General features: G+C 45.2%; 1 protein-coding gene across 1 annotated transcript in view; it reads left to right on the top strand.

Moving 5' to 3' along the window:
* The window catches only part of LOC103064885 (mitogen-activated protein kinase kinase kinase 3-like), an 86,064-nt gene that overhangs the window by 54,278 nt on the left and 17,943 nt on the right, over positions 1 to 13,843 (top strand). Inside the window, exons 4-9 of the mRNA XM_088150225.1 lie at positions 3,273 to 3,316; positions 4,313 to 4,412; positions 8,286 to 8,399; positions 10,698 to 10,809; positions 13,173 to 13,306; positions 13,562 to 13,635. Coding sequence (XP_088006351.1) covers positions 3,273 to 3,316; positions 4,313 to 4,412; positions 8,286 to 8,399; positions 10,698 to 10,809; positions 13,173 to 13,306; positions 13,562 to 13,635 — 578 coding nt within the window. The remainder of the gene's footprint in view (positions 1 to 3,272; positions 3,317 to 4,312; positions 4,413 to 8,285; positions 8,400 to 10,697; positions 10,810 to 13,172; positions 13,307 to 13,561; positions 13,636 to 13,843) is intronic.

Raw genomic sequence — 13,843 nt, 5'->3', positions numbered from 1 at the left:
AGGGAGACCACAGACTATAGCAGGTGACGTTTAGGGAGAAGGTTTGGCGTCTTTCATTTCAAGATACAGGTAGCCCCCATTTAAGAACGAGTTCCATTTCCAAGGTCTGTCCTTAAGTTGAATTTAAGCCAGAACAGTATTATTGTATAATACTGTATAAGTAGTATTGTGTAATGAACTCGAACCATTGTGTATTTAACTGAAATCATTGTGCATTTAACTCAAATTTTGCTACAGTAGGCTCCATTCTTAACTGTGGGTTGTCCATAAACCAAGCGTACTTAACCCGGGGACTACCTGACAGTTTAGAAGGACCCCTCTATTGGGTTAAAGCAGAGATGGATAATTTCTGGTCTTGAAAGCTGTGTGGGGTCTCCAAAGGCCTTTAATGCAGTTCTTGGAATCAGGGGCATCTGTGGAGGGGGAGGTCAGAAAAGTCAAGATGGTGGCCTCGACGGTGCTGGTGAAGCTCCACCCCTTTTTAATGTGTGTTGTGCAGTCGTGGATGCCATCTTGATTTTTGTGATCACCCTCCCTCCCCTGTGGTTGCCTCTGCTTGGGAATCGTCTCCAAAATTCAGTGATGCAACAGCCAAAAATCAGTGGCATGCTTTCCAACTATTTTGAGTTGGGGAACCCACAAAAACAGTCCTGTAAACCCTAAAACTAAAAAGAAGAATATTCGCTACCTTCACTGCTATTAGAACCCTGGGGAAAAGCATGGGAGAAAAATCACACACCCACGTGTGTGATACAACTGCCACCCTTTTGCATTATCACATAGCAGTTCTTGTGCCCCCAGTAAGGGTACTGATGCCGTCCATAGGCCCCACAAGGTTGCTCCATCCTGGTTTGTCATACTACATTTGAGGGGCACTGGTCTGATGTGGTCTAAGGAAACTTCTTGCGAACAGAGTTTGAATGGTCCTCCAGTTGAGTATCTAGTTCATGCTGGCTGGGGAATTCTGGGAGTTGCAGTCCACATATCATAAAGTTGCCAAGGCTGAGAAACACTGATCTAGTCACTCAGCTGGTGGCTTCTTACATGGCATAGAGACTTTCATTTTAAGAAGGCTTTGGGGCCGTGTCCCATTTTCAAAACAGTGGTTTTGAACACTTTTTTAAATGTTGCAAACCATTGAGGATCTCAATCTGGTATACGCTGAATTTTAGTGACAATGTTTTTGAACATGCGACACTCTTCATTAACCTTCTTGAGGTTCACCTCTACTTTATTCTGCCCCCTTTCTTAATGTATTTGTTGTTCTTTTCATTATTTCACAATTCCTGAGTATCTTCGATTCTTCAAGGGAAAGTACAGATTGCCACCTCTGTGGATGAAGGCATGAATAGCTTTCTGCTTATCTGCTTTTCTGGTTAAAATTAGTGGAGGCACATAGTCCAAAAGCTATTAGAGAAGATGAAATAATTCATCTTATTTCACTTAGACAAAAACAGTAAGCATCTTATCTTGCAAGCCTCCTTTCCTACTTGATAATGCCCAAGGAAAAGATCAGAATCGTGCAAGCCTTGGTATTCCCCATGACACTTGATGGAAGCGAAAGTTGGACTTTGCAGAAGCAGGAGAGGAAGAATATCGACGCTTTTGAACTTTGGGGTTGGAGAAGTCTCCTGAGAATACTGTGGACAGCCAAGAAAACTAATCAATGGGTCACTGAACAAATCAACCCAGAGTTCTCACTTGAGGCACAAATGACCAGGCTCAGATGATCCTACTTCAGACATTACACAAAGACCCCACTCTCTAGAGGAGGATACGATGCTGGGAAAGGTGGAAGGAAAGAGAAGAAGAGGAGGACCAGCAGCAAGATGGATGGACTCAGTTACAGTGGTGATTGGGACACTGTTGGAAGAGCTGAAGGACCAGGTTAAGGACAGACCATCATGGAGAAAATCTGTCTGGTTAAGAGTTGACAACAACTTGATGGCATGTAATCTTCATCATCATCAACAACCTACAGGGATATAAGCTGTATTATCCAGACAGTAGTTAGGTTGTGACAATATCAGATGCTCTTCCTTATCCCAGATGGAACTGGATTCTCATCCTCTGCTTCCTTGGTGTTCCTCTTGTGTTTGGGCAGGAATAGCATAGAAAGTCTAAAGGACCCATAAGGGAAGTGGATCCACAGGGATGACCCAGTTTAGCGACCCACCCAAACCAGCCTTGCTGATTCCCAACTTGGGTGGGCCTTCTGTGGTTATTGGTGCAGTCCACTTTCACTGTTTCAGAAACTGATCTTTTTAACACACACACACACACACACACACACACACTGTCCCTCTTCCACATAAATAGCTATTGAACTGAAACTTTTTCATTGCAACAACATATTTTCAGGAATATAGAATGGAAGCATGGAAACTGCTAATCATGTTCTGGGTAAAGCTCAAGTGAGAGATAAGAAGTGTTTTCAGGAAGAGACGTCATTCCTCGCCCATCTAGGAATTCTCCTGTTTAGATACCAGCCGTGTGTAGCCGATCTTTCCAAATGATGCTGATTCCCAAGTATGGGATGTGTTTTTTCCACTCTGAAAAGAAACCGGAGGGAGAAGGGGGAGGGAGATAAGGCTTAAATTTATTTCTGCCTTTAAAAAAACCCAATTAATAATAGTGGCCCTGCTTAAATGCTCCAACCAGTGGACTTTACTGAACACTTTCATGCTCCAAACGGCCCCATTTTTCCAAAACTTTCTGCTTGCAGAAGAACAGGATCGCTCCGGTGTGTTTGATTGCAAAACTGCAATTTTAGGCCTTGTTGGGAGGAAGCAAATTCACATGGCATGCTAAATCATATTCTGGTTTGTTTTACCATGTTCTCTGAGCTGTCGACCAGCTGATTCAGCCCTGGAAATATTTTTTAAGGGGTTGTCCAGGGAGGTGTCTTCCCTGGGTCCTGCAGAACTGCCTGTAAAAGTTGACCCTGCCCAAACATTTTTGCAAGAGAAGCAAATCATCACTAGAACGTATTTTCAGCTATTCAAGACGTGTGCTGGGCATGATTTTTGTCCTAATCTTTATTCCAATTCTGGATGGCGGGCTGCAAGATATTGCAGAAGCCAGGTGAGGGAAGGGGATGATGGGTGTATTGAGGCTGAGACTGAACACCCAAGACCAGATAATGTGAGAAGAACAGATAAAAGTTGAGCTGAAGACCTCCAGATTTGTAGTTCAAGCCCCTGCCTCATTTCTGTATTTAAATATATATATCTCTGTACCTAAGGGGCTTTCTATCTCTTTTTCTTCCGTAGTTGCGGAATGCCAGGATCAAATTTGAACACGATGGAGAAAAAAGGTATGTTCTTGTGTTCTTGGGTATACAGGTTTAGATGTATTGCTTGGTTTTGCTGAAGTTTTATGAAAAGCCATAATTCATAAATAAATAAAGCCCAACTTCATTCTTTCCTTCATTCAGTGGTCTCCCTCCTAATAGAAAGTTCCCCTCTTGCAGGTAGCCCTTCAAAATGATTATACTGAGATTTTGGTAATATTTTTTTAATTTATTCTCTCCTGCTTACTTGCCACTGTAGTTGAAAATTAATTGATTCAGTTTAATTTAAAGAATTTAATCTGGCTGCTCCAATCAGCTTGGCAACTCTGGGCAGCGTACAGTCGATTAAACCAAAAAGAAAACACAGTAAACCGTTTCAATTAAAATCCAAGCCATTAATAGGCAAATGACGCCGAGCAGCTTACGTTCTTCATTCTAGCAATAAGGTTAACATGCAGTTATGCCAATTTATTAAATGTATTTGGTTCGTTAAGAATTGGGTGGAAGCACAGCATTTCTCAGCTTTGCATGATAAGGCACAGCTACTATTATATTTTCCATGACACTGTTAAGCAGGTATAAAGATTCCTTTCCTGCTATACAGACACCATTTTTCCTTTGATGTAGTTTACATCAGAATTGTAGAACCAGCCTAAAGGACCCATGAGATCATCTGTGGAAGGAGACCAGATTCTTCATGAATCTCCTGGTTTTGCTGGGCCTGGAAGAGGGGGTTTACCTTGACACCCAACAGGACCTTTCTAACGTGGGTCACGATTTGGGCAACTGGAAGTTCCAGCTTTCAATGGCCCCCATGACCGAGATTGTATTGGCCTCTGTGCGCAAGGGACTGTTCTTAGAAAAAGTATACTACGCTGGGGAACAATGTTATCCCCAAACAAAATTCCCACACGTTGCACTTACGTTCATTGTTTCTGTGTTTGTTCACTGCCCGGAGTCGCTGGGTTGAGATGAGCATCTATAGAAATTAAAATTAATTAATTAATTTTAATTCTGCAGGATTATCCAGTTCCAGAGGCCAGTTAAGTTCAAAGAAGTTTTACAGAAAGTCATGGATGCTTTTGGACAGATGATGGATTTGCATTACGCCAGCAATGAGGTACTTGTCTGTCTGTGCTGTCAGCAATCTCTTGCTCTTCATATGGCATCTCACAGCAACACGCTGAGGCGTTCTTCTGAAAACCAGTAGTTTGGCCATTCTCCCTCCAGATGCAGGCCTAACCCCACAGGCCTCCAGACAGGTGCGTTGAAAACCTTTTCCTGGAAAATCCCACGTAGGGAAGACATTGTGGTTCAGGACTTGGAGCACCTGCTTGAGAAGTTCTTGAGTTGGTCCTCAGCATTTGGACAGCATTTGTAGAAGCTGAAGGCCTGGGAAACACAATCCCGCAATCCCAAGATACGCTCATGAGAGAAAATTGATAGTTTTCTCTCAGGAGGCATGGAGACTATGAGATACAGGTAGTCCTCACTTAATGATCATTCATTTAGTGACCATTCAAAGTTACAATGGTGCTGAACAAAGGGACTTACAACTGGTCCTCGCACTTACAACCGTCGCAGCACCTTTGCTGTCATGTGATCACGATCCGGGCGCTGGGCAACCAGCTTGCACTTACTCTTTGTGGGCAACTGTGTGGCCAAAACATTTTACCTGGAGGTTAACTTGACCCTTCCTGTTCCCAAAGTATTTTTGGTGGAGCGGCCTCAAACTGGGACTTCTCCAGGAATCCTGTCTTTCTCCACTGCACAGAACAGGGGGAAGGACAGAAGTTCACCTCCTAATTCTGTCCATAGGGGTTCCCATCAGAGGTTTTCCCTTAATTTTAGTCTCATTTGTGGAAAGACAGATGGGGAATGACAATCTCTCTCCCTCCCTCTTTGCAGCACCTGGGAGAACTTAAGAAATGGCTGTTTACAGCTGACTTGGTCACTAGCAGTTGTGTCCAGTTCAATGTGTCTCAACCTTGGCAACTTTAAGATGTGTGGACTTCAACTCCCAGGATTCCCCAGCCAGCCATGCTGAAGTCCACACATCTTAAAGTTGCCAAGGTCGAGACACACTGGTCCAGCTGGTGCACAAAGGAGGTCCAAACGCAAGTTGCACAAACACGACATTTTTGTAGGCTCACAATCCTGTGCTGAGCAATCGCTCCACTGGGTTTTTCAAAAATGCAAAACTCTTTGAAAGCCGTTGCAAAACTACTTCCAAGATGTAGGGATGCGTCACCCATCTCCTGCCTCTAGCCAGTAGAAGTTCTGCACAGCCAAAGTTTCTAAAGGGCAGAACGAACCGTGAAAAAAAATAAATAAATTAAATAAATGCATGCATGCATGCATGCATGCATGCATACCTAATCCGGCAGCCCTGTTTGGGTTTCGAAATTCCTTTTTCTGGTGCTGCGGTTTTGAGAGGAGAAGCTCGCTCTGGAGTTTGTTTGGGAGCCGTGTTGACGGCTCAGATCTCTACCCCCGTTAGCACGTTACACCCCCCCTGTAGCCTCGCTGACTTACAAGTCTTGGTTTAAGCACCGGGATTCATAGCAAAGCGATGAATCAGCATTTGTCAGTTTTCTTTGCTTCGGCCTTCCTGCCTTATTAATGTAGCTATTCAATATCCTAGATACAGGAAAGTTGGGCTTCGTTTCCTGAGTCTGCAACTTGCCAATTTGCACTCCGGTTTACATGCATCTATATTTAGGCCGGTGTCTAGCGGAGACCGTCCATGCACACAACAGTCTTGCTGGCCTGGGGAAGTCCAAGCCTTCTTCTCAGCTTTTGGCCATAGGCAGAAGTCCATCGCAACGGTGCACCAAGGATGTCTTTTGAAGTCTTTGAAGCTTGGCGCAAGGGTGCATGAAGTCCTGGGAAACAGGAAGGCTATTTTATCCGAGATTTTGAAAGATGAATGTCCATTCCAAGGAAAGGCATGAGGGAGTGGCAAGAGAGACAGCCGTGGACATGATTTGCAGCCAAGAAGAAAATGGCAATACAAATTCCAAGCAGGCAGTGCGTAGTAGGGAAGAGAAATGGTACAGCAGTCGAAGGACGTGAGCTCAGTTCCTGATTCCTACTGCTGGAAGAAGGATTAAAAGCGTTCTTTGGGATGGGCCTCCCCTACGAGGTTAAGCTGAAGTCTGCCATTGGTTCTGGTCTGGCCAGCGATGGACAACCGATGGTTTTAGGACCACATGATGTTCTCAGTCTAATTTTTATTCCTGGGGAAGTCCTTAGCCCAGACCTCTGGTAAGGAGCTGCCTGGTGCTCTGCAGCTTGGGAGAAGGGAGAGTTTAGAAGTTGGAGGATATTAAAAAGACGAGGGATGTCCCATTCTGCACCACCAAGAGATCGCCCCACAGAGCATGCTTCAACCGTGCCTGCACCATCCACAGTTTTCCCCTTAGGGCAGTGTTTCTCAGCCTTGGCAACTTTAAGATGTGTGGACTTCAACTCCCAGGATTCCCCAGCCAGCATGGATGGCTGGGGAATCCTGGGAGTTGAAGTTCACACATCTTAAAGTTGCCAAGGTTGAGAAACACTGCCCTAAGGGGTAATTGAATAAAATTACTACCACTCCTCCAAGTGAAGAGGGTGCCTCAATAAGTTCTGGGGTATGGACTCTTAGACGACTCAATAAATGAGCCAATTTGTATGTATGCAGGAAAAAATGCAAAAATAAGGAAACAAACTAGGAACTTTAGCCAATCTAGGATATCCAAAGAACATTGCTGGCATTCTTCTATTTCTCGCCATCATTCTTACAACAGCCCTTAAAGATCCCCCGGTCCAATGGAGGCATGAAGACTATGAGATACAGGTAGTCCTCATTTAACTAACATTCATTTAGTGACCATTCAAAGTTACAGCGGTGCTGAACAAAGGGACTTACAACTGGTCCTCACACTTACAACCGTCGCAGCACCCTTGCAGTTACGTGATTGCAATCCAGGTGCTCGGCAATCAGCTTGCACTTATGATGGTTACAGTGTCCCGGGGTCATGTGATCGCCATTTGCGACCTTCCCAACTGGCTTCCAGCAAGCAAAATCAATGGGGAACCGCGTGATCCGCTTAATGACAGTGTGATTCACTTAACAGCCACAGTGATTTGCTGAATGACCGCTGCAAAAGTCGTAAAAGCAGCCGTGACTCTCTTAATAACCACCCTGCTTAACAATGAATTTTCCAGTCCCTGTTGTGGTCGATAAGCGAGGACTACCTGTAATAAGTTAGCTTGTTTACAGCAGAGGGGAGATATGAGCCAAGCACACCTTTGATCTCTTGATGGATGAATCTAGGGTTTGAATGGACTTTAAACCAGGATGTTCAAGTGCAGCATTCTGGTCTCTGCATGTGAGAAATCATCCAGATAAAAGGTTTGGAGTCTGACTCCATCCAGCAAACGATATGTATGGCCCTGTTGGCTCAGGCAGCCAGATGAACTGCCGTATAACGATAACCGTTTCGGAAACCGAAGAAAGTCACAGCAAGCTTGCATCTCTCCCTCTTTCTTTTCCTTAAGGCCCATGCCTCTTTCTCCAACAAGCTAAGTAAGCAGTCGTCCAGGTCAGCTGGAAGTTGCCTTCAAAATGAATTGCAGCCCAGCCAAGTCGCTCCCTCTGTGCATAGCCAGCCCTGCAGATCCCGGGCCCCAGATGTTTTATTTACTCAGCGCGATGCAGGTCTTCCTTTTAGCAGAGCGAGGGACGCTCCGTGCTTCTCCTTTTCTAAGCCGTTGTTTTGATAACTTTTATTCCATTCCTCCTTGGGGGAATGCTCTGATGGAAGAAAAGGTTACAGCCCCCGGTGTTTGTTTCTGTTTTCCAGTAGAAACCTCCAATTGCTTTGCACCGTCCCGGGTTCAACAGCCCCAACCCCTGCGGTTCCCAAGACCCCAGAGTTCAGCCATTTCCTCCCTTAGCTCTTGTTTGCAACCCAGCTGCATCGGCGGTGTTTGTTCAATCTTTTCCCAGCTCCTGATGCCCCTGAAAACCCAGGAAGATTTGGACCGGGCGGTGGAACACTTGGATCTCAGCCCTTCCATGAAAAGCTTGAGAGTGTTTGTGAAGACTCCAAAGGAAACAAGTGTGAGACCTGCTGGGTGTTTTTGCCCCTTCGATTTGTGTACAAAGCAAAAGGCAATGGGATCGTCCAAAGGACTGGAAACACTTGTATATGTTGACGATAGGATTTCCCTTTTAAAAAATTTTATGTACCTGGCTCTGTAGGGGAAATTGTGGTTTTTCCCTCTCCCTATCGCAACTCTGAACTGTAATTACTTTATGCAGCGGGCAGCGTGTGGGTGTCCTGGTTAGCAACTGGCTGCCTTTTGCAAAAGCTGGCTTTCAGAGGAATGCGCCAAGTAGAAGCAGAAGGCCAGAAGTTTGGGGAGGGGGTGTCTGCATGTACTTTTTGAACTCCAATTTGGCAAATTCCAGTGCTTCCTAAAATTACATTGCCAAAACTGTGATTTCCTACCGATTTTTGATGGAAAACAAAAGAAAGACAATGGAGTCCTTGGGGTGTTGTTGACTGCTTGATTGCTTATTTGAGTTGGTAGTTCTTTGATTAGGGTATTGCTGACTGCTTGATTGTTTGGTGTTAATCCTGGTGTTAATCCCTGCTTAGCACCAGGATTAATTCCTGTTTAGGTTAGCACCAGAATTAATACTAGACAAACAAGCGGTAAACAATACCCTAATCAAAGAACTACCAACACAGACAAGCAGTAAACAGCAGCCTAATCAAGGAACTACGGAGAAAAAATAATTCCTCCACCAACACTGTGACAGGGCAAGCTACTGTAGATAAACAGAGAGCAAACCCCACTCTCTTCTAGCACTGAAGATGTTACCTAGTCAGGTCATGAAACGTCTGCAAGAAAACAACCAAGCTCAGAGAACCCCAAGGACTCCACAGTTCAATCCTGAGCTGCATACAATATATTCTCTTCTGTTGGTAAAATGAAGACATTTTGAAAGTCTTAATGTGGGTCAAAAGACCCCACTGCCACCTCCAGGATCTCTGAAATTTTGACCCTACACAATTGTATGATATTGTGATGTCCTCACCCCATCTCTTCTGATCACGGCCATTTTAAGAATGAATGAATGAATGAATCTATACTTTCTAGGTTGATCTTGGCTGATGTTAACAAGCTAAGCAGGATCAGGCCTGGTTAGTATTTGGATGGGAGATCATTAGATTTGTAAGCTAGACTGAAAAGTAAAAAAAAAAGAATCTTTGAAGAAGACAAGAACACCACATCCATCCTGTTGCCAGGATGATGATGATGATGATGATGATGATGATGATGATGATGATGATTATTATTTTCCATGAGATCCCCAGAAATGAAATTGATGGAAGGAGACTTTACTTTCACTTTAGTTGACATGGCATTTTTTAAAAATCTCCACATTAACAGCTGTTGAATATGGAGGTTCCATTTCTCTATTCTGACTTGCAGCCGTTCGGCTAAGCTTTTCTTCGTTTAAACCTTCTTAACGACGTGCAAAGGATTCCATGTTTGTTGCTTAAACGGTCATGGCATGATCGGGGTGAAGCTTAACGAACATCGCCCCCTCCATGGTCTAAAGGAGTGTTGCTCAACCGGTGATATCTGTGCACTGCGGGTGGCGTGCAGAAATAATCTAGAGGGGATGTGAGTCCGCTGTGGAGCAGAGAAAGTGGGGGAACCACCAGTCTCTGAGTGACTATGCTGAGCAAAGGGAATAATACAGTGTTGTCCAAACTTGGCCACTTTAAGATGAGTGGACTTCAACTCCCAGAATTCCCCAGCCAGCATGGCTGGCTGGGGAATTCTGGGAGTTGAAGTCCACTCATCTTAAAGTGGCCAAGTTTGGACAACACTGGAATAATACATCTCCTTGGAATGTTTTCTGGAGTTCAAGGTTGGAATAACCCCTGAGCAATTTGGACCTAGGAGAAGAGTGGAGTGGAGTGAAATGCAGTGAAATAAAATTGAGTGCAATGGATGCTTTGTGCTAACTAGCATCCCTCCATTAGCATTACCTGGGTGTATTTTTGACACTGGGGCTGCCATCATGCAAACACTGCTTGAATCCCAGTTAACTCTCATTATTTTACAGGTAGAGTAGGTCATTAATAGTATGCTTTATCTCTCCCTCTTCACTTCTTTACGATACAAAGAGATCCTGGGGCAGAGGCCAGAAAGCTTTGGCCTCACTGTTTAGTGATGTCATCTTGAATAGATCACCTGGATTCCACTTGAGTCCCCCCGCTAGCTGAGCACTGGGGCTTCCTGGAAGGGGGTACTGCTCCTTGGAACGGCTGGGACATTTGACCCATCATCTCTCAGGGTTGAAGGTGGGACCTACCAACACCTTTTCTTCTGTTCATAGCCCCTGCAACCTAATAACACCAAGCAGCATGAGATGAGGATATCTAAATCCATGGGAGATATACTGGGATCTCTGTACAAAGACAGCGAGAGGACACGAAAGCATTCAACAGGTCAGTGAGATGCAGTTGTACAGCGGACCAGGTTCTTCTGATGAGCTCCAGTAGTTGGGGAATGATCCCATTCCTGTATGTGAACCGAGGAGGCTCTTCAGCCTAAAGTGGCTACCCATAGGCTTATCCTCCAAACAGTGGCCTGCAGGCATGTCATTCTGCAACTGCATTGAAGCTAGGTAGGTCTGCATCTGGTCAGCGTTTGGATGGGAGTCCTCTGCTCCTGGCTATACCATATCTAGTACTTTTAGCTTCAATGAAGAATGATGTAGCTAATCAACGGTGTTCCATGTCCAGGGCTGGATTTGGGTCAGAAGTTTGCAGAGCAGATCTTGGTCGCTGCTACCTGGAGTTGAAGCTTTCCTCTATCTAAGGTAGAAGGGTCTCCTGCTTATAAAGTCACTCCCTTGGAGTTGACCCCCTCAACGCCCCAACCTATAAGGCAGTTGTGCCCCATCTGCAAGGCAGCTTGGCCTACCCTGGTGTTTTCCAGATGTGTTGGGACTGCAGATCTCCGAGTTTCAGCTGCTCTTCCAGGATTGGCAGGCCCAGCCAAGGATAGGCAAGTGGGTCCATGGCTGATACTTGGGACTTCCACAGTTCCTTGCCATATTCTAGTGAGGGCTGGTAGGAGTTGAAATCCCAACTTCTGTAGCGGACCGGGTTGTAGGGGAATTTGCTCTACGAGATGGGCTGAATCAGGATTCCTCATCCACATTACTACATCTGTCTTAGTTCTTTGCTGGAGATTCCTGGCAGACTAAAGCATTGATTTTTTTAAAAAAATGATCATGCCTTTTCTCCCTTACATTGCCATCGAGTCTTTGCCCAGAATACTGGGAGGCAATTGGAAAGCTGTTTCAGAAACAAAATGTGCTGGTTTGTTGCTCCATTAAGTCTCTGCAGATGTCGTCTTGCGCTTGAACCCCGTGAAATGTTTGCTGTTTTCCTTCGGCCTGCCAGTCGAGTTGATTAGCAAACCAATGACTTTTGGAGTTAATATATACTTGTTGTTGGCAGAACACCCAAAAGATTCTTCTTTCAGCAAAAGAGCTAATGCTTGGCAAAGGGTCTCATTTGTTAAACAGACGGGAGGGGGGAGAAATGCGTGAAAAGAAACAGAGGGTATCAAATCTTCACTGATTTATGATTGCAAATGTTCCTTCCAACAATGAGTTTGGAATGACCGAAAAACGTAACTTGGTTTTTTCCAAAACAAAGCAGCTCTTTAGTCCTCGTGGTCGTATAAGAAAAAGAATCCCAAACTGTTGTTGGCATTTTCTTGGGGAGGAAAATCATCCTGAAAGCTAGAGGCAGAATTGCGAAAGGGGAATGTGTAGAGGTGCTCAGCTTATTCCGGTATTGAAGACTGCTATATTTAAGGAAAGGAGCAAAATACAATCTGGAGACCAGGGTGGAATATGAAATGCTTCAGAGGACCTGTCCATCAAAGGGTTGTAGATCCTGGGTCTTTGATGTATTTGGGCTGAACTTAGGATCCAAAGCTGGAGGGAGATAATGATGATGATTCCAGTTCCACTGTGCCACAGTCAGTGTTGGCTATATTTGTAAAAAGAAGAACACTCCAAGGAGGGAAGTGGTGGGAGCAGAACTATGAAGCAGCCACACCAAGACGGGGAGTTTGGCCAGGGTGTGTAAAACCCAGAGAACTTCTGAAAGAGGAGAGTTGAGATGCCCCCGCCTTTCATCCTGTGGGTTCAGCCCTTGCCACTCCAAGTTCCCACCAATGCCGGACTTCAGTTTCTGTCAGCTTCGGCCTGCATGACCAGTTTGAAGGGGCTGTGAGGGTTGTAGTTCAAAAATATCTGGAGATCACCAGGATGCCCACTCTTGCTCTGGGCCAGAAGGGTGGGGATGGAGTTGGTTTAGCATTTCCATTCCTTACTGAGTGAGGGCCCATCACTCAGTAAGCTTTACATGCGTGTTGATGGTTCCAGAAGTTCTTGGCATCGCCAATGAAAGATCTCAAAGACCAGGTCCATGAATGATCCTCTGCCTGAAACAGGTACCCTCCCTAGGGTTTGGTCATGCTATCTGAAGGTTTCTGGAAGTTGTAGTCCAAAATATCTGGAGGGTAAAAGTTGAAGCCAGCTTTAGCAAGGCAGAGTTCTACTCTGCTTCCATTGAGGGCAGATACATGTCCACCCAACATCATCATCTGACATGGTGCATTCTCCTGACTCTTTTATTTTCCTTCATGCCTATGTCCCCTGCTCAGCATTAGGACTGGATTGCCAGCCTTATGAAATTGTTCTTTTTCAAGGCCACCCTCCCCTTCCCTGCTGTTGGGATCCACACTCACCTCTCGATCTCCCCCTTGGTGACATCTACCTGTCTTGCAGGTTCTCTGCACACTGGTCGGAGTTCTCCACCTCCTGGGAGTGTCCCTGAAGAGCAGCAGCAGATCGCTCGCCAGGGATCGTACACCAGCATCAACAGTGAAGGAGAGTTTATCCCTGAAACTATGGACCAAAATGTAAGCTGCACTGAAGAGAGAATCGGACCCCAGAAGTCTTTGGCTTTGGGGTGGCAGAAGAAAGAATGTGATGGATCAGCTTGACTTAGCCCTGTGGAGATCCCTGGGATTCTTCATAACCTAAGAATCCAGTGCCCTTCTGGTTATATTCTGCTTGGTTGGGGTAGCACGTGCTTAAATGGGTCTGTTTGGGGCAATTTCAAACATGTACTGAAACCCTCCTCTTTATTTCTCCCCTTCTTTTTTCTCTCGAAGTTGTTGGACCCATTTATTAGCCCAGACGACTCACTTTCTGGTAGCTGTCAGTCCCTGGACAGATCCATAGACAGGTAAGGGAGATATAGGATGATAGCAGAAATGGCTCCCTGGGGCGTGAGTTCAAGAAAGAGGCTTTACCAGGGTACTGTTTTCCTCCTTTGGAACCAGAAGGGCCACCTGTTTCCATACTTTCTTGCTTATTTCTTGAGGTCATCATCAGAACAAGTTCTGGTGGGTGGCAATAAGGGAAGGGGGCCTTCTCAGATGTGGTGGTTTGGC

This window comes from Python bivittatus, unplaced genomic scaffold (genome assembly GCF_059951505.1).
Source record: "Python bivittatus isolate LINGU-HERP-01145 unplaced genomic scaffold, Pbiv_v1 ctg000610_np1212, whole genome shotgun sequence".
Lineage (NCBI taxonomy): Eukaryota > Metazoa > Chordata > Lepidosauria > Squamata > Pythonidae > Python > Python bivittatus.
The sequence above is the reverse complement of the archived record's forward strand: the minus strand, read 5'-3'. Positions and strand labels throughout refer to the sequence as shown.